We start from the raw sequence: 27,945 nt of genomic DNA, 5'->3' as shown, positions 1-27,945 counted from the left end.
AGTTTGTGGTGGGAGACAGTTACTATCGATTCAGATGCTTGCCCTTCAGTCTCACCATAGTCTCCAGTGTGTTTACCAAGTGCACGGCAATATAAACAACTAACCAAAGACAAGTGCTGAAGTGTTCCCTACTTAGACCACTCACTTTTGGCTGTGTCATCCACAGATCAGCTAACAGATCAGGCCTTGTCCCTGACTAGGCTGTTCAATCTCCTGAGTATTATCCCAATATACCAAAGTTGCAGCTCTCCCCTCCTCGACATGTTTTAGGATGCATCCTGGATTCCCAGGAGTGCAAGACTTTCTTGCCCCCTGAAAAACATTATAGCTTTGCAAATAGTGGTATGGCAGGCTGTACTGGACCAAGGTGCCACAACAGAATTCCTACTGAAGATCACGGTCTGTATAGCAGCCTTCACTGTCATGATGCAACATGTATGCCAACACATGAGGCCACTGTGGTGGGCCCTCAGGCTTCAAAGGCATCAACTCAAGCCTCCACTGTCCTAGAGCATTACTATAGCATACTGATACATGCAGTGCATGTATATGATGGTGGCTTCACACTCCCAATCCAGCCAGGAGAATCCTTTGAAACACCACATAATTTGCATACATTAACTATGGATGCATCTGCACTAAGGTGGAGGGGTCATTTTCAGAACAGGATGACTCAAAGATCCTGGTTCTTTGCAGGATGTAAAAGAGTTCAGAGTGGTCCTCTTTGCCCTACAAATACTCAGAGCTTTTAGCCAAACCATTCTGTAGCCATCCACGTGGACAATATGGCAGTGGTTTGGTATATCAACAAGCAGGGAAGGAACCCGTTCCTTTCTGCAATGCAGGGAGGCTGTCAGGGTTTGGAACTAGGCCCTAGACCATGACTTGTTCCTACTGATAGTATAATTTCCAGGGGGAATCCATTGTGCTAGTATACAGGCTGAGTAGGACCCTATTTCTTAAAAATGAGTGATTTCTGAACCAGCCAATGGTGAGCCAAATATGGGTGTATATTATAAGCACAAAAAGACTAAACCGCGAATGCTCACATGAGTGAAAATGCCGGGAATCAAAAGTGTGATTGTGGGGTCATGTTACAGTGAGGAGTGGGATATTTGCCCTTTCCTCTCTGTAGTGTGACCTCAAAGTTAGAATACATAGTTAGCGAGGAGTGTGGGGGGCTAGCAAGTTCGATTACCAGCATTTTCTCTCATGTGAGTGTTCGCAGTTTAGTCTTTTCGTGATTATAATCTAGACCCACCAAATATTTCCGATATGAGCAGAGGAGTAGCATAGGGTTTCCTGTATGCATACATTCCCTTTTCCATCACTTAAGGTGATACAGAAAGACAAATTACACAGATTCAGGAAGATACTGGTGGCCTTCTACTGACTCAAACAGTCTATTCTCTGTTTTTGTCTCTATGAATACTGGGCGGACTTGCTAAGGCTCAATACATTCAACAGCCTAATATCACACCCATCCCAGAGACCCTATCTCGACATTAGTGCACTCAAACTGTCCATCTGGCTTACGGAATTTTGAATGTGGTCAGTAATCAAGAGTTCACTGACAAGTTTAAAGAAATTTTAGCAACTTTTCAGAAACATTCCACATGAAAGGATGCCACAAAGGCTATATGCTTCCAATCAAGTCCAGTACAACATGCCACAAGGTACTTACCAGACATGTTTGATTGAGAACATTGAATTGTACATGCTGCAGCAATCTTCTGCTTTTAGTTAGTGAGTGATCTCGCTTCCTCAGTGGGAGTCAAAGCAAGCAGGGCCATCGTCAAAAAGAACCTTTTATTTGAGGTCACTATTGTGGGTTCCCATACTTTTCCTGCATCTATATTTTATGCTGGAAAGGTTAACCATAGATCCTTTTGAACCTACCTCTACAGAAAACCTTAATTACTTGCCATGAAAGACATTATTGCTGTTGGCTATAACTTCTGCCAGAAGAATCTGTGTGTTACAGGATCCCTTAAAGATATACAGTGTTTCAGTTATATGGATTCTGAGCGATCATGACTTTTGGATTTTTACTTTTTAAGACTTTTATGGATACATTATTGTACATTGATACAGTATATGCCATGATGTGGTCATTTGCATGGACCTCCACTACAGGCCGTCTAAGGTATTACACAGCAAAGACTCTAGCTTGGCTGGGTTTTTCATTGCAGTTTTTACTTAGTGGTTTGACTGTGTAAACTTTTTACGTTTTATAAATAGGACCTGCTGGAGACAGGTACGTATCCCAGAGACTACAAGCTTTTCTGAAACAGGCTTTCCATCTGTGTGAAGCATAGTTCTTTCTAACCCAATATAAGTGTAACTTGGGGAACTGGATGGGCAACTGGAAATTTACCCCAGATCTGGCAGCTATGTCACTAATGGACACAGGCACCTTTAAATGGTTCACCTCCCAAGCCTCTGCTTGTAAATGTTTCATCTCCCAGTCTTCTGCTTACACTACCAAGGATACCAAAACTTGTCAGAGATTTGGGATGCACAGCTAGGCTTATAAAGGCCCCATTGGTCATTAGCTTAGTACACACCTTTGAACCTATGAGCAAAGTGTGCACCCACTAACTAGATGATTCTGTGAGAAGTCATCTTGCATGAAATGCTGGTAGAGGTTGCATGTGTACCAGATGTGAAGATCATGGGAACTGCCTGGATGGAGTATGGACACATTGTATAGGATATCCTGTGCACTGCATACCACTCGGCAGTTAATAGAGTAGAAGCCAATCTGTGATGCACTGGACACCATACTGAGCAGATCAATGGCAATGTGTGGTCAATCAGTGGCTCCCAGGACCTCAGGAAAATACATAATTTTGTAAAATGCCCACATAGTGTTGGTTCTCCCTTCTGGTGTCCATGAAAACCATATATGATCCTCCACATCCTGTGGCCTCATGTTTAGGAGCTCGTGTAGGATCTGTGAGTCTGAAACTTATGAAATTTCAAGCATTACTCCTGTCAGATGCTGAAAGGTCCCTGTGGTAAGACTGGTTAATACTGCACATACCTTCATATCAACAGGGATGAGCAACATGCCTACCCTTTGATTCCATGTGTGTGAGAAATGCATGTCTGCTAACGTCTGTACAGTCACTCTATTCACTCTATAGCTATCAGCAATGTCCTGCTCATGCAGGGGATTTGTTAGGCTTTGGCAAACCTGTTGGTATTGTGTGGCTACCCAAGACAGTTGTGCTAGTTATCTGTCCATCTGTCTATCTATCTATAGACTGCTGCTTCTTATAAATGAAGTAATGTGCAAGATAGCAGAGGGTTAAAAACTACAATTACTATTCATGGCATATAATAGAACATCACCACTCTGTTGTAGCTATTTAGTGTAGAAAAGTAGCAAAACATGGGCTTCTAGTAAACTGCTACACCAAAAACAGTGAGAAGTCAGTAGAGTTCCTCCATGCACATCTGCTAGTCTTTTTTTTGTTAGAATATCTACCTATTCTTCTTTCTTTTTTACATCACTTGCAGTCCTTACTAACATGCTTATTTCTGTTCCTAATCTCCTTCAGTCACATACCTGAAGAAGCTTATCTTCTCCTGTTTTATTCCTTTGACCAGGTCTCTTTCCACCAAAGCCGTAGCTGCTCTTCTCTTCTGTTCTGAAATATTTAACAGATTTTATCCTACATTCTTCATACAGTCCCAATTCTTCTTCCTTTTCCATTCTGCTTATGCCTTTCCTCTTTCCTTAAGTACTTCCTATAATTTCCTTTAGAGTCATTTTGTCTCTTTTGAACTTTTCTTCTCCCTTGACCCTCTTCTATTCCCTTTCTGGTGCTTCTTTTATTTGTTTCTTAAAGTTCATTTCCCTTTTAGCTTTTATATTTTTTCCATTTTTTTGATGAATATGATTTCCCATATTTTATAGCAGGATAGTCCCACCCTAATGGCCTTTTGTCATCCTGCCTCCATTTTTATTTATTATGAACCACCTCGTAGAATGGCTACTGTCTATTAGTGATATCCTCACCTTCTCCCCTTCACTCCCATCTGATTTGCACAGCACATTATCTGACAACTTACTCTTCCCGGAGTTCTCCCTTGCATGCTGTGCAAATCATTTGTGGTTTAATATCTCTGATATCTCACTTTCTCTTTCCACCCAGAAGCTGTTGTACTCCAGTCCCATGTTTTGGTAAATTAAATTTTCCTAGTAAAATTATTCTTGTTATGTCTTTCCACTTTTTATTTGCTTGGTTTGTTTGTTATCCTATTGCTATGCATTTGCTGGTCTATAAACCTAATTTATTTTCACCATGTTTACCATTCCCTTTCCTTTTTACTGGTCATTAAACTCCTTAGCATTGACTGGCCTCCATTCTCTGTTTCCCCTTCTGTTTCTTCATCTCTTTTTCTTTACTTAGCATTTGGTAATTGATTTAATCTCTAATGTACACTGCATGTCCCCCTCTAGGAGCTTGTCCAAGATTTTTGGATTTGTATGCAACTTGTACACCAGCTTCCAGAATGTTGCCCCATCCATATACACAAACACTGTGAATCATGTTTCTGAAATGCATATATTTTCAAGATTGTAATAAAAAAATCCTGAAATAATCTGAAAAAAGGCCATTTATCAACATATATAATTACAAACCTTGCTAATTATGCTAGGACTTTTTAACTTTAAATTCTAGCTGATATTATTATACAGAATAAGTAATTTTAAAAAAGTGTACAATGAGCCATATACAGTATATGCCTTGCTGTATACCCCTGCCTTTAATGTTCATGCCTCTTCTAGAAATCTCTAATCCATAGGAATAGAATGTCTTTGCCATGTCCTGTCATTTGCTCAAGTCTTTTTTACCACATCAAGTCGATCTTTCTTGCTGCTACAACTACCTACAGTTAACTCATTTTATTGTCTAAAGTCCTTGCACTGCTTAACACTGCCTTCCATCATTTTGATGTGCTCACAGCATTTTGCTTTTTACTACACTTGTCTTCCTTATTTCGCATTTCCTCCCCTTTCTCTTTTTGTTGGCATGTTTGACTGTTCCACACCTTCTTCCTTTCCACCTCACTTTAAAGTACTAGTGACCTAATGTGCTTTCCCAGCTCATCCTTCAACATTGCTGTCCCATGTTGTCCTAGGTGAATTCTGTTCTTCCCAAACAGCTCTATATTTACATAGATCTTGCCATGGTCCTCAGCTGTTTTGTGTTCCTCCTTCTCCACTCCCTCATTTGGAGGTTGAACTGTTCTAGTCTTTCCATACTGGCCTTCCTGGTATTAGACAGTAACAGTAGCACCAGGAAAACCTTCATTGCCTCCATCTTCCTACCAGTATGCCCTGCCATATATTACTTGCTAACTGAAGTGTGTTTTTAGCAACTAACTTGCTGTTCCAACCATCTGCTGTCTCCACGGTTCCCTGTATTAAATTTTTTATGTCTATGTGTACTATTGTATGTGAGTATTCCCTGCCTTTTACAACCACCATTGAAATCACTTGCTTTTTGTGATCATCCTGAATACTTATTGGTCTGTCTTACTAATAGCTAGTGGCCAATTCAAAATCTACTAATCTGCTTCTTTGTCCTCTGCCTTTCTATAGAGTAGTCCGATAATCCAGTCCCCAAAATGCCAACATCCTTCATGCTTTACCCAGACCATGTCTCATACTCTCTTGCTTTAACTACCTCTTAGAATTCCTTTTTCTGTTAGGTTATCTCTATCCAATTCCCCACTTACCCTGCACATTCCGCATCTCCCTTTCTACACATATGGCTTTACTTTCTGCCTTATCTTAGCACCTCCTTATCGCTTATCAGCCTGGTTCCTTCCTTCCTACCACCATTATTCTTGTTTCCTCCGCCTGTCATTCCTTATGCCTTTGTTTCCTGCCCTTTCTCCTCCTCCTCTGTTCTGCTATACCTGTCTTCATTCTTTTGCTTAATACAGTCATACATTGTCCTCCTGTCCATTCTTCTTCTTGTTTTCCATCTTACCTCTTCATGCTGCCTCATCCCTCCCCTAACCTCCCATGCCCCATCTTGTCTGTTCATCTACCTCTTAGTTCTACCCTTTGATCCTACTGAAATCCTCTCCTGAGCTCCCCCACTAGCATTTGCATCTCCCATTTCTCAATATTTTGGATTCTCAACCTTCAGCCTACATCCATCTTTCCTCATAAGTCCATAATGTATACTGCTGTTCTACTTCTTGTGCATTTGACTCACTTTCCCATAGCCCTTTATGCAGGCCTTACTTTAATCTGCTCTCATGTCTTGCTATTGGCTATTTTATACCTTGACCTTGGCTTTAATTTATGGTCTATGTCCCTTTTTGCCTACTCAGTGCTGCTTTTTATTCCTCTTGCTTTTTATTATATTTGACTACCAATATACCCTAGCAGATATAACTGCCTACCTTTCTTGTGCCTCCTAACCTCTACTTGCTTACCAAGACCCTTCCATTCTTTCCAGATTTCCCTTATTTTCTCTCTTTCTGCCTCTTCCCCTGTTCTTTTTCATGTTATTGCACTTTTCCTGCTTCTCTGGACTTTCTTTTCTTTTGGTGTTTTTCTCATTCTGTTTTCATCTTATACTGTGTTCCCAAGCTTTGTCACCATATCTTTCCTATCTTCTTCTATCAGTTAAAAATGTTCAGCCTGCATCTTTATACAGTGCTTTGCAGATGGACACTCAACTACTTTATATTAAATTGTATAACATTGTGCAGCTTTGGGCACTGTTCTGCTCAGCCATCCAAAGGGGAATACAGTTTTTTTTCTGTGGCCTACATTTACTTGCTAGCAGTGATGAGTACTTTTTAGGAACTGGTGAGTGCTGGTGACTGCCTGTCTCTTGGCCGTAGACAGCACATTTCTAGCACTGGTCCTCTTCCCTGCACTGCAGATACGATATCTCACATGCAAACGTGGAGAGAGAATCAAAAACTTTGGTCAGGGTAATGGGTAAGGTTCTTTTCACTTTGCTTTGATCCTTGTTACAGTACATGTTATTTGTTGGGGTAAATAAAAGGATAAACATTGTGGTTGTCAATGAAACCCTGCTAATTATCTTGGAGAGTCCTATTTCTGTGTATGACATAAGCTGTAGCACCATACCTCTCAACCCGGAAACATTAAAAATCTGGACAAGGCCCATGAAAAATAGGTACAAATCTGTATGCTGATTAACATAAAATGTGCATGCATAATTATGTAACCCCACCCATTTCAATGGAATTGTGGGATACCAACTTTCAAACGCAAACTGAAGAACAGACAACCAAAATATGGCACCAGAATTCCCCTGCAGCCATTCCAGTGTCCCATTACAGTGCACAAACACTAATAGACATCTGCTAAACAAAGCAATACTGTCTCACAATGAAAATAGACTTAGCATTAAAATTTCTCTGCCCTTGAAACTCACTTTCATTGAAACAGCACTGAAGCCCACACCACATCCAAAGAAAATGCATCTGGCCACATAATGTACAGTACGACTGAGTTCCATAATGTCATATGAGCTGATTAACTTAAATGTTTCATGATGCATAGGAATGCCTTACTATTATAGTCAGGTTACTGTTTTGTTTAACTTATGTTACTCCGTACTTTACTGTAATCATAAAATGTACAGACAAGTATAAAATGCACAACTATAACCTCACTAATTTTCATTAAAAAAAATTGTCACCAAAAGTGCTCCCTCTACTTTAAGGCATAAACAAAACTGTATGTCAAACAACTCTAAACTAAACTCTAAACTTGCTGGAGCTTTTCTCCCCGGGTCTCTGACCCAGCTGGACTTTCCCCAATCACCAAATATCAATAAATAAATAAATAATCAACTATTCTGGAAAATGATAAACAACTGTCTGGTAGTATTACTGATTCTTTTCCACTATGACTGATTACTCTTCCAACACATGCAACTGAAATCTAAATGTCCAGACCATTTTTTTAACAACTATAAAAACTACCTCCTATCTTTAGTACCCCAGAATATTGATACATTCCAATGCCAACCAACTCTCTAAAAGTTACTCCCCAAACTCCCACACAGTTTTATCCACTAGACAAATATGCAGCCAGACTTCACTTTTCTGTTATTTCCACTAAGGATACTAAATTGTTATCAAAACTGAACTTTCAGGCTCAAGCTTTACAAAACTTCATCTGAGGTTTCTCAAATTAAGAACAAAAACCATTGCTGAATCTCTTATTTATGTTTATAATCTATCCCTGACACACACAAATCTGGACATTCCGCAAACATCTAGACAGTTGAGAGGTATGGTACACACTTGATTCATACAACTGCATCAAGATAAAGATCAAAACTGGGACTAAAATAAGCATCAGTAACTAATCAAATGCACCAGAAGCCTCAGTAATGCACATATGCAATGTGTTTGCTGTGTTTCCATTTGCCTGTTGGTTGTGCAGAAATCCAGTATAATCTTTGAAGACTGGAAAACTATATGTCTTTTAAAAACAATGTTTTTAAATATATAAACTTTCATTTTTAAGATATGGAAAGTTCTGATTTGACATAGTGGGTATTGCAACTTTAGATAACACAGAAATGGAAGATGACAGCCCAAGTAACTGACACACACACACACACACACACACACACACACACACACACACACACACACACACACACACACACACACACACACTCCTCTCTGTTCACAAGAAAAAAGCTCTGCAGTACCCACTCACTCACTAATATACTATCCACCAACACACAGACACACACTCCATTCATAAGAAAAAAAGCTCTGTAGTACCCATGATCTCACTTGCTCGCTAATACACTATGTCTCTCCACCATACCTCTTACAGCAGTCACCACTTGATATCCGTGAAAGCAGCTCTCCGGGCTTCTCTCCAGGCTATACCTCTCCAAGCAGTCCCACTCGGTGCTCACTATCCATGAAAGCAGCTCTGCAGACTTCTCTCCAGTCCAGGCTATATCTCTTCCAGCAGTCCCACTTGGCGCTCACTATCCACAAAAGCAGCTCTGCAGACTTCTCTCCAGGCCAGTCTATACCTCTTCCAGCAGTCCCGCTCACTGTTCACTATCTATGAAAGTAACTCTGCAGAGTTCTTTCCAGGCAGGCAATACTAGTATCCACCATACTGTTTCCAGCTTTCTGCTTGCTAGTAACAGCTGGAAATGTGTGCACACGACCCCTTGAGCTCAATTCTGACAGGCTGACGGAGCAGACATCATCGCACACGCGCTGATGTCAGCTCAAAAGCAGGGGAAAAAAATTTAAAAACAAGCTGGCAAAATTTCAGAAATGAAGGGGTGCCACTCAGGAATCATGGCACCCCATTATTTGGACTCCACAACTTGGTAAAAACCGAGTAGTTCGGTACAGTTGGGAGGTCTGTGTAGCAAATTTGTTTGTTACAAATCTAGCAAGCAGTCAGTTTTTTACAGTTTAAAAGTGCAGAAGAAACATTTTCTTTGCTTCCCAGATCTGAAGAACATACCTGGCTTGCTCCATGCATAAGGAGCACCATATTGGGAACAGAGGAATGATGCTTTTTTTTTTTTCTTTTTTGGCTTCTCATCTTAAAGATGAAGAAGTAACACTTCAGAAAATGGCACTGGCTGGATACCAGAATAGCCAGCTGCACCTCTAAATATTTCTCTATTCTTTCCATCCTGGTCATTTTTATCCAGTAATCATATTTTGTGGTTATTTTGTTCATTGTTATCCTATTAGTAAATATTTTTTTTTGACACAGAACAGTGACAGTATTTATAAAATATGTAACCTCATTTTTCCAATTCTTCAATGTCATTTTCTTGGCTGGTATTAATAAGCTTCAGAGGAATTAGACTTGAAGCTTGGCTACATATATGTGAATATGAACATGAAAGAATACCAAAAAGCAAAAAATATTAAATAAAATGAGACGCAGAAGGCTGTAAACTCCAGAATAAGGTCTTTACTCAGTGCAAAAACACAAGCACTTTCACAGTTAAGCTTCTTCAGGTGTAAATAAGCACTAATAAAGCACACCTTTATATCCAAAAAGTATATCACATGATACAAAGTCATATGACAATAGGCCTATATAACTCAATTGTATCATAACAACTTATCTAAAACTTTATTTATCCAATAATATATAAAAACATATATAAAAAAACTATCATATAAACATATATATGCATGGCTTATATAAAAAACTAAATGCTCAACGTTTCAAGGGCCTCATCTTTAGTCTTGGTCTTAAAGGAATACGTTCATTGAGACCAGGACCATCAGTGCTGCTAAGTCTGGTGATCCAGACAGCTTCCAAACTCTCAGTTATATTGCTGATATCACCCTATATCACCTTAAAGAATACCAAAAGTTTAGTTAATAGAAATGTATCAGACCACAATGCTTGCAGGAAATATTGATTTTTTTCTCAAGAGGCCTGTAGAACTTTACAGCCATAAATCATATGCTGCCAATTTGCTTTAATTAAGGATGTAAACATCCAACAACCAAAACTTTTTGTATATGCTTTCAAATCTTTGTGGAGTAATAAATGAGCTATGTAAAAACTTCCAAGAGAATAATCTTCCAAATCAAAGATGGCCTAGTATTTTGAGGATGCTAAAATCATTCTTTTTATCTGTTGTTAAGGTCCAAGATCACCCTTGCAAATAACACAAATATTAAGGTAGACTCAAATGCTTAAATCAATTCTGCATGGACTCTTATTTTATTGTATTTTACTACCTCTATTTTCAGTCTGAAGCTACAGCTACAAATTGAGTTGGGTTTTACAGTATCAGTCATTATTTTTCTGGGCTGTTAAGTGGATTATCACCATTGCTCATCTAATTATGTATTTTAGTAACTTTTCAGCCTTAAAATATAGAGCCAGATTTGGGCAGCTATGTGAGTTGTAACTAGAGCTTGTGGTAGTTAAACCCAGCACCATGGCACTTTACATTACACAAGCAGTTAGCCGTCTTAGTCTTTGGACTCTTGGAAGCCTGTAAACAAAGTATTTAAACTACATTTTGCATCCAAGGAAGTACATTTAAACTATATTTAAGATACTGCACTTATCATATAAATCAGTTTTGCGTCTTTTCTGTTTGTGTCTGTTCTGAATTTGAAGTTAAAGCTAGTAACTGAAGGCATTTTTATAATTGTAGTGCTGTATAGTCAGCAGTGCTTTTCAGGGTGTTTCTGTGCTGCGCCTAGGTGTTTAAATTACTTCTGAGTGTGCTCTCAATTTATTGCATTTTTACTCTTTCTCTCTTCTAAATCTGAAGCTACTGCTAAAAACTGATTTGGGTTTTACAGTATCCATTGTTTGTTGCTCTCCACCCACCCTTTTCATTTTGTGCTGTTAACCTTGGAGGTTCTGGAGCTGCCTACTGTATTTCTGACCTTGGAACCTCCTCCCACTCATCTTCTGTATACCAGGCCCTAGAACCCCTTCTCAGCCTTATCTCCTCTGCTCATTTTACTGGGTACTGACAGATGAAACAGGAAGGGCCTTCCCCTTAGACTGCTGGGGTGCTTTGAAATGGCCCTAAATTGTGTGTTCCTTATTGCTGGCTTGTTTGCCTTTGAATTGCCATGTAATTACTTGTAGCAAGCTGTTTGATTTCTTTCTGGTACCCTTTCACTTTAGGCTGATTAAAGTGAGTTTTTAAATTAATATGGCTGGGACTGCAGTGGCAATAGAAAGGGAGACTGGTCTGTCTGACCTGGGATACACACTGGTAGGCTTAAGAGAAATTTACTTGTAGCTAGTTTGACTTGTTTCTGATACCTTTGCCCTTTTTGCTAACTGAAGTGTGTTTTTATGTTAAGAAAACTGGGACTGCAATTCTAGTGTTAGTAAAAAGGTAGTCTGGTTTGTCCAAGTTTGAAAACATACAGGGAGGCTTAATGTGACAATTGCTTAATGTGGGTAGTTAGATTTTTCTGATTCCTTTTCATTTTTGGCTAACTGAAATTTGTTTTTTACATTAAAAAGATTGGGTCTACAGTTCTAGTGACAATAAAAAGGTAGTATGATTTGTCCAAGTTGGAAAACACACAGAGAGGCTTAAAGTAACAATTATTTGTTGTGGTAAGTTGGCATCTTTTCACTTTTTTGCTAACTAAAGTGTGATCTACATTAAGAAGACTGGGATTGCAATTTTGGTAGCAGTAGAAAGCTAGCCTGATCTGTCAGAGTTGGGGAATGCACAGGAAGGATTAACGTGAGATTTTTTTCATCAGCCAGAGGGATTTTAGTTGATTTAGTCACTTTACTTTGAGTCTATAAATTTAGTGTGTTTGCCCAGCTCTTGGCTCAGTTCCACAGAGTTCAAACAGTTGGCATCTATGTCTGTGTTCTCAGAGTGTTTGGCTTGCATCTGGTGTCATACAGGCTAAGATAAGTACTTAGAATTGAAATATTACAGTTTTCTAAGCTATTTCTGAAGACCACCGCTGTACTTTCAAAATTATTTTTTGCAGTTTTCTGCATTTCATCATTGTAAAATGTATTTATTTATTATTATTGATTTTCCTTATTCTAGCTGCTGCTAGTGGTATTTGAAATCACATTGAAATGTGGGTTCTTCATTGCAGGCTTGTCTGCACTAGCATCACCATGTAATTACTTGTTGTAGTTTATTGTTTGATTTATTTCTGGTACTTTTTCACTTTTGGCTAATTAAAGTGTGTTTTTACATTAAGAAGGACGGGACTGCAATTATAGCAGCAATAGAAAGTTAGCCTGGCCTGTCTGAGTTGGTAAACCCATAAGGAGGCTTAAAGTGAGATGATTTCATTGGGAAGAGGGCTTTTAGTTGGTTTAGTCACTTTTCTTTGAGTGTATAAATTCTGCTGCTCATTGCACAGTAGCCTTTAGCAATGCTTTGTATAGATGCAGACAGCTTATAAACCTATAAAAATTTCCCTGTAATTTTACTCAGTGCTCAGCTGAGCAAAGAGCAACTTGTCTGCATGCTGAGGAGTACTGCCGCATGATTTCAGTCATACATAGCCTAGCTGTAGTTTCTTTTCTCACAACACCCAAGTAAGCCTTGTGTACCACCCCTTTGTAATTCACCTACAAATGACCTGATTCCAAGGATGGGTACCTTCCCAGTTTCTCAGATGGCAGCTTGGTAAATATAGGCATACTGAGACAATGTAGTAATTGTATCATGTTCACTGACAATAAACTAATCCTTTGAGAAAATGATAAAGTATGTGAGAGATGTAATTACACAGTGTCACTGGAGGCAAGACTCTCACACAAAAGCACTCAAAATAACAATCAGGTTATCAGTAACACAAGCATTACACCCAACACACACAGTACTTAACTCAACACATAGACCAGCATATGCTGAGGTACTGAAAAGCAACCTGCCTGAATCCTAGAGACATCTTAGACATTTCTCCTACAAAAAGAATCCTTAGCAACCCCAAAAGCACTCCACCAGAACTACACTCAGCAAAACACGTACAGCCTCACACTTTGGAGCCTCATCTGCAAACTGCATAAAGCAAGCCAATACAATACCTAATATTTTAATCTTAGTAGATTTCATTATGAGACATACAGATGAGATGTCCTGCTTACCAGGTGAAACTACAGTCAAGTTGTCTTTCATGGACATGGATTCTACAAATCACACTTGTGCTCAGGTCATTAGACCATAAGTACTATTATGACTTAGTCATAGTCCATGTGGATGTTAAATACCTGAGACGTACCTCCCCGGACTATAAGAAGAGAAACATTATGGAGCTATCAGACTATGTGTCACAGACTGGTATGTGCCTAGAATTGAGCAGTATTCTGCCTTCACAAAGGATGATGCCATAATGTGAAAAAAAGATTAATGCCTTTAATAATTTGCTTAGTTTCTGGTGTTATTCCAAGGGGATACAATATTTGTCAGCATGGGAGCGATATTGTCAACAGACCACATTGCTTTGCCAAGAATGGTCTGCACCTGCCCCCTCTTATCTTTCAAATACTGGCTAAAACATTGTCCTCCCTCATTTTTAGGCAATGCCAAAACTGACAAACATTTTAGTGGAGCAAAACCAACCCAATGGAATCTGAAGGTGTTACTGCTCAATGTCAGGAGCCTAAACAAGAAACTCCACTCCCTACAGGCTCACCTCACCCAGGAGAATGTGGACATCTGTGGTGGTACTGAGCCATGGTTTAAAGCCATGGAAAGCACCATGACAGTGCAGGGCTACAATGCCTTCCACACATTCAGGCCAGTTACTTCAAAGGCAGGGACTAAATTTGGGAGTATCTCAATCTATATCAACAACAAACTCACTTCAAGACTAGTCAGACAGGATGACACACTTGAGCTTAACTTGAGCTTCTCCATGCCCAGATTTCCAAAGACAAAGTCCCATATCATATTCTTGCAAACTATAAGTCACCCTCTATTATGCAAGTAACCCATAACTTTTAATTAGACTCACTCACTAAAGACCCTCACCATTCAACACAATACTACATTCTTGGATGACTTCAATAAACACCACTAAAGACTGGGATAATTACATGACACCAAATTTATAGGCCTAGAGATTCCTGGACTTTGTAAACACAAACACCTTGGGCCAGATAGCCCATTTACCCACTAGGCGTGCAAACATAAGCATACTTAACTTGGTACTCACAAACGTGGGAACCCCCCCCCCCCCCGGTGTAGTGTCCTCTCTGGTAAAGTCAAACAACAAAGTTGTCTCTTTCATAATAAAAATCAATTTTGTGATCCTGGCTAACCTGTAACATTTAGGAACTATTCTACAGCAAATTTCCTACCACTAAATGATAACCAGTTAAAATTTCAAGTCCCCCAAGCTCTGAAAATATAGCTGTCAGTGCAGAATTGTTCACAGAAACCCTGTACATTCATGTCAATAAATGCAGAGAGACAACTGTGCCTACCAGAAATAAGCCCAGAACTAACTCAAAAAACAAACCTCCCTAGTCATTGCAGTGGCATAGAGGGATAAAGTTCTGACTGCAGCACAGCCAACCTGGGTTCAATTAGTGGCTCAGGTGACTGATGGAGTGGAAGGGATGGATGGGTGTAACCATCTCACACGTCCATGGATGCCCGCGTTGATGATCCCTGGTGGAAGCTGGGGACATCACAAGGTGACCATGCTTACAAGAGGAGTCTAAGGGTGGAGATATGGCTGAACTGCTGTGGTTGCAAGATGAAACTCTGCACACCTCCATTACACACCCACCCCACAAGCTAGACAATGGACCCATAGTGGGGAGGAGGGATTGAAATGGGTTGGTCATAAAAAGCACCTCCTATATGGATGCACAGATGTGTCAAGCCCCCAAATTTCTTGTTTCGTGACTGGCCCCAACATTATACTGGATTAAGTTCAGAGGAGGGGTCAGTAACTAGTAGACCCTGCGCAAACAATTACTGGCGTGCTGAGCTGGTAAAATGATGGATAATGGAGAGAGCAAAAAAGAAACAAAAAAAAAAAACCTTCCTGGTGGAATCAAACTGAAAAAGGCTGTACAAAAAAAGAAAAAAGTAACAGCAAAGATGAGGAAGTGGTACATCCAGAATGATAAAAACAATCTCAATCTAAACAAGTAATTAATGGGCAAATTAAATATACTAAAGCCAAATTTGAGGTAAAGATAACCACCCATGCAAAAGATAACCATAAGGCTTTGACTATGTCCAAAACCTCAACGGCAGCACACAATAGTGTACAGAACTGATTGTAAATGGAATCACCTACATGAAGCCAGAAGATATAGTAAATCTGCTGGCTGACAACTTCAGGTCCAGTTTTACCCCTCCCCCCCGGCTCCCCCTCGGGAAATACCATAAAAAAAACACCCCAATTGTTGTTAGGGAGCAGGTCATAGATGCACTATCTAAGGCCAAAACACTGCATCAGTGGGTTATGATAACGTCTGAGGATGACTCCTAAACAGCCTAAAACATGACCTATTGGAACCACTGAAATCACTATTTAACCATATCCTTCAGATGCACTTTGTGTCACATAAATGGAGAACTGCAGCAGTTCTCATTCTGCACAAGGGTGGGCCATCAGTGGATCCAGGAAACCTTAGAACAATAAGTTTGATTAGTCTCATATACAGAGTCATGACAAGAATTATCATGGAAATGATTAATAAGGACATAGAAAAACTTCAAAAAACAGATCCAACCCAGTTTGGTTTCATCAAGGACAGCTCATGCCTACTCAGCCTGGTATGCTTCTTTGAGAAGATCATCAAGGCAATGGATGACAGTAAAATAGTGCATGCTGCCTACCTTGGCCTGGCTAAGGCATCTGATACAATATCCCATGCAAGCATTGTAAACAAACTCAGAGATATTGGCATAAACCCATATGTGACATGTTGGATAGCCCACTGGCTCTCAGCTAGGACCCAGGAAGATAGGATAGGGGAGTCCACCTCCACAAAGACACCAGTCATTAGTGGAGTCCCTCACAGCTCTGTGCTGGATCCACTCCTTTTTGACATCTACTTCTTGGAAGTCAAGACCAGCATCAAGGGCCTCTGTCTGACCAAATTTGCAGATGATTGCAAACTAGGAGCAGTCATAGAATCCCTCCCAAGATGTTAACGTCTTACAGGAAGGACTAACACAGACAAATAACTGGTGCCAAAGCCATGGCTTAAAACTCAATGTCATGAAATTAGTAATAGTACCCTTTGGAAAGCCAGCCGCCCTCAGAAATTACCTCATAATAACACACCCTTAAAAGTAGCACCAGTAGTCAGGGATTTGGGTACACATGTAGATAGTAACCTGGCTTTCAACCAAAATGTGTCAAAGGTAGTAAAGAAGTCATTCTGTGTTGCTCCACTTATAAGCAGGGGCATAGCATCTAGGTCCAAGGAAGCCATCTCACCATTTTAGTTGGTCCTCATGGAAGCCATCTCACCATTGTAGTTGGTCCTCATGGAAGCCATCTCACCATTGTAGTTGGTCCTCATGGAAGCCATCTCACCATTGTATTTGGTCCTCATGGAAGCCATCTCACCGTTGTAGTTGGTGCTCATGGAAGCCATCTCACCATTGTAGTTGGTGCTCATGGAAGCCATCTCACCATTGTAGCTGGTCCTCATGGAAGCCATCTCACCATTGTAGTTGGTCCTCATGGAAGCCATCTCACCATTGTAGTTGGTCCTCATGGAAGCCATCTCACCATTGTAGTTGGTCCTCATGGAAGCCATCTCACCGTTGTAGTTGGTCCTCATGGAAGCCATCTCACCGTTGTAGTTGGTCCTCATGGAAGCCATCTCACCGTTGTAGTTGGTCCTCATGGAAGCCATCTCACCATTGTAGTTGGTCCTCATGGAAGCGATCTCATCATTGTAGTTGGTCCTCATGGAAGCCATCTCACTGTTGTAGTTGGTCCTCATGGAAGCCATCTCACCATTGTAGTTGGTCCTCATGGAAGCCATCTCACCATTGTAGTTGGTCCTCATGGAAGCCATCTCAGCATTGTAGTTGGCCCTCATGGAAGCCATCTCACCATTGTAGTTGGTCCTCATCAGGCCCATCATTGAGTATAATGCCTCCTTCCACATGAACCTGACCAGGCACACGCAACAACTGGAACATCCTCAGAGATTCATCACAAAAACACTACAGAGTGTAAAAAGCATGTCCTGTACAGATCACCCCAAAGCCCTATTTCTATATTCTTATTTCCTACAGACTGTTGTAAGGTGATCTGTGCCTGACATACAAGGCTTCTTGGATTCCACTCTGACCTTTTGCATATCCACAAAATGAAATAGCATTAGAATTATTCAGTCTAGGGATTTAAACTTTGATTGCAGAATAAATAAGACAGGTTGGTGGGGCAGGTATATGTCTCAGAGAATTCCCCTTTTCTGGAACAGGCTTCCCATCTATGTGAAGCAGAGCTCTTCCCTTAACCATATTCAAGAGAAATGTGGCCCAGTGGATGGAAAATTGGAAATACACTCATGTCTAGCACCCATGTCTCTAATGGACAGAGGCAGCCTGTAAATCTTGCCCTCATGTACATTTATCCCTTAAAATAACCTCTAAGACACATAAACTTGTGGGATATAACTGAGATGCTTGGCTAGGGTTATAAAGTCCCCAGTGTTCATTAACCTAGTATGCACCTATGACCTTAAATTACTAGGGGTTGTAGTAGCCAACATCATGACATTCAACCTCCACATCTAGCAAGAAAAAAAAAACACATCAGAAGTTAGGTTTGCTATACAGAGCCAAACAATATCTCACTGAAAGCAGCCGGATAAGATTAGCACTCACCTACCTGTTGCCTATACTTCTGTACACCTTTCTTATTTTCACTAACCTCCAGTCCACTCTGACAGCTAAACTAGAGCAATACTACAATAAAATAGCAAAATCTGCTTCCAACAAGCCATACTTCATGCACCACTGTATCAGCCTTGGGCACCTGAATTGGCTTGAGCTACTTCTCCTACTCTCAGCTTCACTTTCCAGACAGATTAGTCTTTCCCCTTGAAAAATTCCCTTCCCTAAGCAGTATACTACAAATCATCTCCAAGAAAAGAGCTCTCCATTCTATTGATAAACATCTCCTCTAGATTCACAAAGCTCATGACAAAGCAGGAACTGGTCTTTACTCCAATTATATGTCAGAATCCTAGAACTCAAATCCCACTCCAATCAGAGTCCTCAACTGACTCTCATTGTCCATGTTGGTGTGAATGGCCTCAGCCGTACCTCCCTGGACTACATGAAAAGAGACATGGAGGAGCTCTCTGATCATGTAGCCCAGGCCGGTATGACCCTGACCCTGAGTATCATCCTGCCCTCACCAAGAATGATACTACGGTACAGAGAAATAATTATCAATTTCAACAATTGGCTAAGCTTCTGGTGTCATTCAAAGGGGATCCAGTGTCTGTCAGCCTGGGATGACATGCCCGACAAGCCACGCTGCTTCGCTAGAGACAGCTTGCACCTGTCACTCTTAGGCTTTCAAATACTGGCCAAGGCTCTTGCCACCCCCATAGTGCCTTTTTTAGGCAAGGCTCAAAAGACAAACCCACCGCCATAAATAGCACAAGTAACAAAAAACTGAGGGTAATGCTACTCAATGCCAGAAGTCTAAACCTTAAAATGCATGCACTCGAGTCACTCCTCAGTATGGAGAAAATCCATATCTGTGCAGTAACAGAAACCTGGTTTAAGGCTCCAGAGAGCACCCCAGCACTACCAGGCTACAACTCATACCATACATTTCGGCCACAGAACCCGGACCAAAATACAAAAGGTGGGGCATATCCATATTCATCAAGGATACCCACACCTCCAGGTTAGTAGCACAGCACGATGCTTCAGAGATCATCCACGTGCAACTAACAATGGGCAAAACTGCAATTCAAATTGTAGCTTGATACAGATCACCCACCATGTCCCAGGACCCCCCACTCCGCTTTCCTGGAAACACTGGGAAACATAAAGGTCCTACCAAACACCCTGTTATTGGGTTATTTCAATTACCCAAACATTAACTGGGAGAACTACTCAAGTACAAACTCCCTTGCCCAAAATTTCCTAGAATTTATAAACTCAACACCCTGGATCAACTGGTCAAAACCCCCACCAGAGGTGACAACATATTGGACCTGGTCATCACAACATGGGCGACCAGTGTTCCACACCGGAGGTCAACCCCTCGCTGGTTAGATCTGACCATAAACTAATCACTCTGGATATCCACATTCTGCCACCACCCCCGGTCAAAGAAACCACTGTGAAAAACTTTTCAAAAGCAAACTTCACGTCACTTAAGACCGAGGTGGGAAGTTTCAAAGCCCCCATGCTAAAGGATAATGCTGTCCAAGCTGCAAAATCCTTTACTAATGCACTCTATGGGCACCTACAAGAATGCATGGATCATGCTATCCCAAACAAAACCAAGACTCACTCCTCCAAGAAAAGGAATCCAGTCTGGTGGACCCTTGCCATAAACAAGCTATACAATAGAAGCTGGAAACTAGTACAGAAAAGACTAAAATCCCAAGAAGGGAAGACATCCCTGATCAGTATCAGCAAGAAACTACAGTCCCTCATAAATTCATCCAAGGCTAGCTTTGAAAGAAAAATTGCCATAGACTCCAAAGATAACCACAAGGCATTCTTTAGTTATGTCAAGAATCTAATTGGCAATTCTCAGATCTGCTTGGAGTTAGTACAAAATGGCACAAAATACACTGAACTGACCGATATAGCCAACATCCTGGCAGACAGGTTCAGTGGAAACTTCACCCCCCTATCACCCCCAAAAGGGCCCATAACTATACCAGAAGAATGTAGTGCCCCTGAAATCACAGACACTCAAGTTAAAACAGCCCTCTCCAAAGCCAAAAGCACAGCATCAATGGGACTGGACAGTGTCCCAGGCTGCGTCCTACACGAGCTCAAAGATGAACTAACCCCTCACCTAAACACACTGTTTAAACTCAGCCTCTCCACAGGCTATGTGCCCACAGAGTGGCACACAGCAATGGTTATTCTGCTCCACAAAGTTGGAGCCACAACGGACCCCGGGAACTATCGCCCTATAAGCCTGACTAGCTTGGCCTGCAAAGCTATGGAGCACATTAACAGAGACATTGGAAACCTCCAAACACTGAACCCTACCCAGTTCGGCTTTGTTAAAGGCAGATCATGCCTCCTAAACCTGGTGGACTTCTTTGAGACAGTTACCAAGGCTATAGATAAGGGAAAGGTGGTCCACACAGCCTACCTAGATCTCGCAAAGGCCTTCAACATCATTTCCCACTCATGTATTATAGACAAGCTCACCAGCCTGAACATAAACCCTTATGTTATGAGATGGGTTGCCAACTGGCTCATGGACAAATCCCACATGGTAAGAGTTGCAGGAGCTAGGTCTGACTCGAAACCAGTTGCAAGTGGCGTTCCCCAGGACTCAGTCCTAGGTCTCCTCCTGTTCGGCATATACTTCTCAAAGGTACAGGCAAGCACAGGAGTACTATGGCTGACCAAGTTCACAGACGTCTGCAAACTAGGGGCTATAATTGACTGTCTGGCTGACACAGACATCCTCCAAAAGGGTCTCACTGAGACAAATACCTGGTGTCAAAACCATGGCCTCAAGCTAAATGCCAAAAAGTGCATAGTCATCCCCTTTGGAAAAAAACAAAGTACCCATAAACTACCACATAAGTGGTAGCCCCCTAAATATGGAAGACGTAATAAGGGATCTGGGGACCCAAGTAGATAGTAACCTCTCCTTTGATAATCACATTGCCAAAGTGGTTAGAAAATCCTTCTGTGTGGCCCACCTAATCACAAAAGGGTTTGCATCCAGATCGAAAGAGGTCATTGGGCCCCTCTATGTATCACTCATCAGACTCATGATAGAGTACAATGCCCCATTTGGGATGTACCTTACAAGACACCTGCAACAACTGGAAAGACCACAGAAGTACCTCACCAAGAGGATCACTGGCCTCAAGCAGATGCCGTATACAGCTCGAGTGAAGAAACTCCAGCTGTACTTGGTTACATACCGCCTACTCAGAGGTGATCTCTGCCTGACATACAAGGCCATGTCCAACCCAGAATTGATGGACATGCTCCATCTAAAGAAAACCATATCCCCTCGAGCCACAAGCTCCAGGGATCTAAACGTCAGCACAACAATAAATAGGAAGTGCTTGAGAGATAGATTCCTGTCCCAGAGACTTCCCATGCTCTGGAACAAGATTCCAATCTACATTAGGCAGAGCTCCTCGCTAACACTCTTCAAGAGAAACCTTGATGAGTGGATGGGAAACAGAAAGTTTACCCCAGGGATCACTTCAATGGCTCTGCTGGACAGAGGCACAGGGAACTAATCTAAGGGGGATGCGAAAGCCAACACATTCTGGCTAGGCTTATAAATGCCTTTGGGCAGATAGCCTAGTACCTACCTATGAACCTATGAACAATGCACATATCTTCAAGGATAAATTAAATCTGAACTTGCTTGACTTCTGACTATGCCACTGTTATTCTCCAGGCTAAATTATTCCTAAACTACCTGTCTTGCATAGACAAACATTAGTGATTTTCTCTTCTGTCTTATTTTTTTTTCCCCGACTATCTTCTCATGACAAATTGCATATAATTACATCTGGCCTAATATACTACTGCTTAACTGTATCCAGTACTGATTATTTTGCTGTAAATTGTAATTGTTTATTTCCTAATAATTTGCTTTATTCATTGTCACTTTGTAGATACTGCATCTAATGTCAACTGAGCATTCTGTATGTTGTATAAGTACTACTGTAAATAGCTCTTGTGGAGCTTTGTACATACAGCTGCTAAATGTTACTTGGGTATTTAGTGTGTTGTATATGCACTATTCTTGTTATTTCCCATGAAGCTTTTCTCCCCAGGCCTCTGCTGAAAAGAAGTTTGTTTGTTCAGACAGGCTTTCCAGTAAACGATGAAAAATAAATAAATAATAAACTGAGCAGCTCATTTAGTGACATTAATTCCAGTAGTTATCTTTGCTATGACATTAATTATTTTATATATTTTAGATAAATATTATCTGCATAGCTCACCGTTTGTTTCAAGATTGTTTAGGCAATCGAGAATGGGTGGGTATTCTGATCACAAATAATGTTTCTGTATTTATCCTACACTTACAGAGGAAACGTGTTCTATTTTTCTTTCAGGTCATCTCATCCCCCAGTATAAAATGCACTGATTCCAGATCAGGAAACTTATCAGATTCTGAGCTAATATGCAATATTGGACACCCCGTATTCAAAGCTAAAACAGTAAGTTTTTATTTTTTTTATTTTTCTACTGTTTGGTGAGCCATCAATTTCCAGAAATGAATCTAGGCATAGAACAGAAAAACAAAATATATATGACACTGGCATAATAGCTGAGAGTAGTGAGAAAGGTGGCACTCTGATGAATATTTATTTCCAGCAGTACCAAATGCAATAAACTGTTATTTATAAAGTGAACCTTCTTGTGGCTTAATGCAACTATTAAGGGACTTGAAAGGATATGGTAAGTGAAGAAAGGCAGTAGGAACACTAACTTGAACTAATATACGAGTCATTCATCTGATAGTCATTAAGTAGTGTGTTATATTTTTGAATGTATTTTAAATGTATTTGTTTTAGGTTTTGCCTTTTGTTAAGATGTATGTCTAATGCATACAAAAAAAATCTAAGCAAGCATTCTCCTACTTGAGAGTAAAATTGTAATCTCAGCTTCTTGTTATATTTGTTTATAAGTTATAGTACAGCCTTTTGGTTACTGGACTGAATAATCTCATTTGTAAATGTTCAAATGTCCACAACAATGTATTTTCATTTCCTAACACCAGATATTTCTCTGTGCCACAGGCTACTTTAGCCAACATATTAAACTCCTGTAATGCCTACACGCCTATATCTAAGTATCTAATACAGTAGATTCATATTTACAGTTATTGTAAAACCATATTACATAGAAGCTGCTGGAACATTTCACCTTAATGTTTGCATGAGAGACAACAAAACTGTTAGCCAGAATAAAAAAAAGGAATATGATATAAATCCTGGTGAGTAAATGATGTCCAGTAAATTAAAAAAACTACTCAGGAATCACAAAGAGCCAAGCATTTATTAAAATATACCATGAACAAGCATGTTTACATCAAAAATATTTCATCAGGGTCATAAATGTGATGCCCTGACACAAAACTAATGCAAGCCTCACACTGGCCAATGACTTGTGAAGAACTATAAGATGATGCCTGAGTCTAAACCCCAAGACAGGCTTTACTGAAATTTGACTGTCTACAACACGGGTGTCCAACAGGTGGCCTGGGGACCACAATCCGGCATACTGAAGCATTTTTATCTGGCCATCAGTATGTCCTATAATAAACTGTTTTGGATGAAGAGACACATTGAACATGGTAATGTGGCCCCCAAACCATGACAAGTATTCTAAGTGGCCACTGTACTATATGATAAGCAGCCCCTGAACCAAAAACGTTGCCACCCCTGGGCTATAGGCACTTTAATGTTTTAGATTTTACCACAAAAGACTTAGTGCAACCATTCAGACTGCAAGATGAGTTAGTATGCGAGGTAGAAATATTGAAGAAAAATGAGTTATTAAATCAAATATCGAATTAGAGCCAGAAAGTTAGTTAACTTTCATGGGAAGTATACACTACAGATGTAATATTTATTTATTGTTTACAATATTGGAATATTAATGTTTCTTTTTTAACATAGTCAGAAGTGATAAGTTGTTTGCATTTGTAAAAAATTTTAAAGACTATTTTGTGTTTCTTCAAGAATCACATTTTTCAGACCTTGAACATTTGGAGCTTAGTAAATGTGGTTATCAGATAGTTTGTTTTGCCTCATATCCTTTGAGTGGGTATAGAGGTGTAGTTACTTTGGTATGTTGAGGTCATAAGTCTAGCTGGCAAACCAACAGCTTGTGCCTGTACTGCAAACTAGAGCATCACCCCCTCAGCTCTTCAGGTGAAGAACAAAAAAAAAAGACTTCTGCAAAACTACTGGATGCCATTTAACTAAACTACTGGATGCCATTTAACTAAACTACTGGATGCCATGTAACTAAACTACTGGATGCCATTTAACTAAACTACTGGATGCCATTTAACTAAACTACTGGATGCCATGTAACTAAACTACTGGATGCCATGTAACTAAACTACTGGATGCCATTTAACTAAACTACTGGATGCCATTTAACTAAACTACTGGATGCCATTTAACTAAACTACTGGATGCCATGTAACTAAACTACTGGATGCCATTTAACTAAACTACTGGATGCCATTTAACTAAACTACTGGATGCCATGTAACTAAACTACTGGATGCCATGTAACTAAACTACTGGATGCCATGTAACTAAACTACTGGATGCCATTTAACTAAACTACTGGATGCCATGTAACTAAACTACTGGATGCCATGTAACTAAACTACTGGATGCCATGTAACTAAACTACTGGATGTCATGTAACTAAACTACTGGATGCCATGTAACTAAACTACTGGATGCCATGTAACTAAACTACTGGATGCCATGTAACTAAACTACTGGATGCCATGTAACTAAACTACTGGATGCCATGTAACTGGCTTCTTGCAGACAGTACCCAAACTGTGCTCTCCTGCACTTCAAGTTAAGAGCAAAAAAAAAAAAGTCACTCTTTCTACTGACATGCCAATCAGGTGGCCAGATACATGACACACCTCCCTGCCCCAGCCAATCAGGTCCTGTTTCTGCACCCTGCCATCCTACCCTCCCACTCTCCTTCCTCTCATTTTAGTAACAAAAATGTTATTTCTTTTAAACTGTAGTAAACATCTTGCACAAATGAAGCAAGCAGTTGATGCAGTTTATAACCTGTATGGAGTTCTACAGTGCTCAGGTTTTACTTAAAAAAAAGAGTTTTTCTTTTTTAACTTTTAAACTGTAGCAAACTGCTTGCTACAATGTTCAGACCAGTTTTGACTTCTCTACAGTGCACAGGTTTAATTGCAAATACAATACTGGCATTTAAAAGCCAGTGTGCATTAAAGAGGAATCGGGATAATCCAATCACACTACCCAACACTTTGCACCAAGAACAGTTACCCACTACATCCCACTCTTGACCTGATAGAGTAGATATATGACAGTTAAAAGTAGGTTGGAAGCTAAGGTGTTTGCATTAAAGTGAGAACTGCTCTCTCCAAAGCAAAAAACACAGCATCCATGGGACCTGATGGTGTCCCCGGCTGTGTGCTCCATGAACTCAATGAGGAATTAAACCCACAGCTAGGACAGCTGTTTAATCAAAGTCTTACCTCTGGATACGCATCCAGGAGTGGCGCACTGCAACTGTGGTACCACTTCACAAAGGCGGTGCCTCCACCGACCCTGGAAATTACCGGCCCATTAGCTTGACAAGCCTTATCTGCAAAGCCATGGAGAGGATCATAATGGACCTCATAAATAAAGACATAGGGAATTTGCAGACCTTGGATCCAACCCAGTTTGGCTTTGTCAAAGGCAGATCATGCCTTTTAAACTTGGTTGACTTTTGAAACAGTCACCAAAGCCATTGATGAGGGAAAGGCAGTCCATACAGCCTACCTCGATCTGGCTAAGGCCTTCGATACAATACCCCATTCGGGTATCATTGAAAAACTCATCAGCTTAAATGTCAACCCATACATCACAAGATGGGTTGCAAACTGGCTGAGTGACAGAACCCACAGGGTCAGAGCTGCTGGCGCCATGTCAGACTCAAAGCCTGTCACAAGTGGTGTCCCACAGGGCTCAGTCCTGGGCCCACTCTTGTTTGGCATCTACTTTTCCAAGTACAAGCAAACACAGGAGGGTTATGGCTGACAAAGTTTGCAGATGACTGCAAACTGGGCCATAGTAGAAAACACATCTGACACAGATATCCTTCAGAAGGGTCTCACAGAAACGGATAACTGGTGCCAGAGCCACGCCTAAAGTTAAATGCCAAAAATGCATAGTCATACCCTTCGGGAAAAACAAGGTTACCCTAGCTACCAAATAGGTGGCAATCCACTGAGCACAGAAGAAGTTATCAGGGACCTGGGGACCCAGGTTGATAGTAGTCTGTCATTCGACACCCATGTAGCTAAAGTAGTTAGGAAGACCTTCTACATTGCCCACCTTATCATGAAGGGATTCTCATCTAGATCAAGGGAGGTCATAGTCTCCCTTTACTCATCACTCATCAGACCAATGATTGAGTACAATGCCCCATTCGGAATGTATCTGACCCGACACTTGCAGCAGCTGGAGAGGCCACAAAAGTTCCTCACCAAAAGGATAAAGGGTCTCAAAATCTGTCCTATGCTGCCCAACTGAAAGAACTCCAGCTCTATTCAGTCGCAGCTTGCTCAGAGGTGACCTTTGCCTAACATACAAGGCCATGTCAAACCCAGATTTGATGAATATGCTTCACCTCAAAAATCTAGATCCATCAGAGCCACAAGGGCGGAGACTTAAACCTTGACACGGCTATTAATAGGACGTGCTGGAGGGATAGATTCATCACCCAAAGACTCCCTATGCTGTGGAACAAAATCCCGGTACATGTGAGGCAGAGCACCTCGCTGGCCTTGTTCAAGAGAAATCTTGACCAATGGATGGGAGATCGCAGATATACCCCAGGGATTACCTCAGTGTCACTGCTCGACAGAGGCACAGCAAAATAATGGGTATAGTTCCCCATACTAAAGGGGTGGTGTAAGCCACAAAACGATGGGCTAGGCTTGTAAATGCCCTCGGGCAGATAGCCTAGTATGAACCTATGAACCTATGAACCTATAATATATGCATACCACCTGGAACATCTCGACTGGAGACAATACAGTTGCTTAATGACTGGATTGCCAAATAGGAGGGATTGGTAATTTGGACAGGTGAAAGGAATTTTTTTTGCTTCAGGTAAAGTGCATGCAGGTCCTCCTGTAAATAAGACACCTGCACTAGGGAAATTAATAAATATATGCAAACATTTTAGATACCTGAAGATATTGAAGAAGTCACACTGAGTAGGTACTTGTTTTTCTTACAGATTTACAGAGAGGAAATTTATGTTAGGAAAGCTGCAAGAAGTTGGAAAATATTTAATCAGAGCATAATGTGATGCTATAATGAAAGTTAGTGGTGCAGCGCAGAGAATAAATTATAAATAAAGTTACATTTATTAAGAGATACTGTAAGGGACTTTGTGGTTACTCCTGGTAACTAGAACTATCTGATATCAAGGTTCAGGCAGCATACAGAGGAGAAAACAATACCACTCAACTTTTTAGCATAAG

General features: G+C 40.6%; 1 protein-coding gene across 1 annotated transcript in view; it reads left to right on the top strand.

Moving 5' to 3' along the window:
- The window catches only part of ITGAE (integrin subunit alpha E), a 1,198,231-nt gene that overhangs the window by 1,056,219 nt on the left and 114,067 nt on the right, over nucleotides 1-27,945 (top strand). Inside the window, exon 32 of the mRNA XM_044054873.1 lies at nucleotides 22,781-22,885. Within this exon, the coding sequence (XP_043910808.1) occupies nucleotides 22,781-22,885 (105 nt within the window). The remainder of the gene's footprint in view (nucleotides 1-22,780; nucleotides 22,886-27,945) is intronic.

Source organism: Protopterus annectens, chromosome 13.part0 (assembly GCF_019279795.1).
Source record: "Protopterus annectens isolate FY-2018-M chromosome 13.part0, PAN1.0, whole genome shotgun sequence".
Lineage (NCBI taxonomy): Eukaryota > Metazoa > Chordata > Ceratodontiformes > Protopteridae > Protopterus > Protopterus annectens.
The sequence above is the reverse complement of the archived record's forward strand: the minus strand, read 5'-3'. Positions and strand labels throughout refer to the sequence as shown.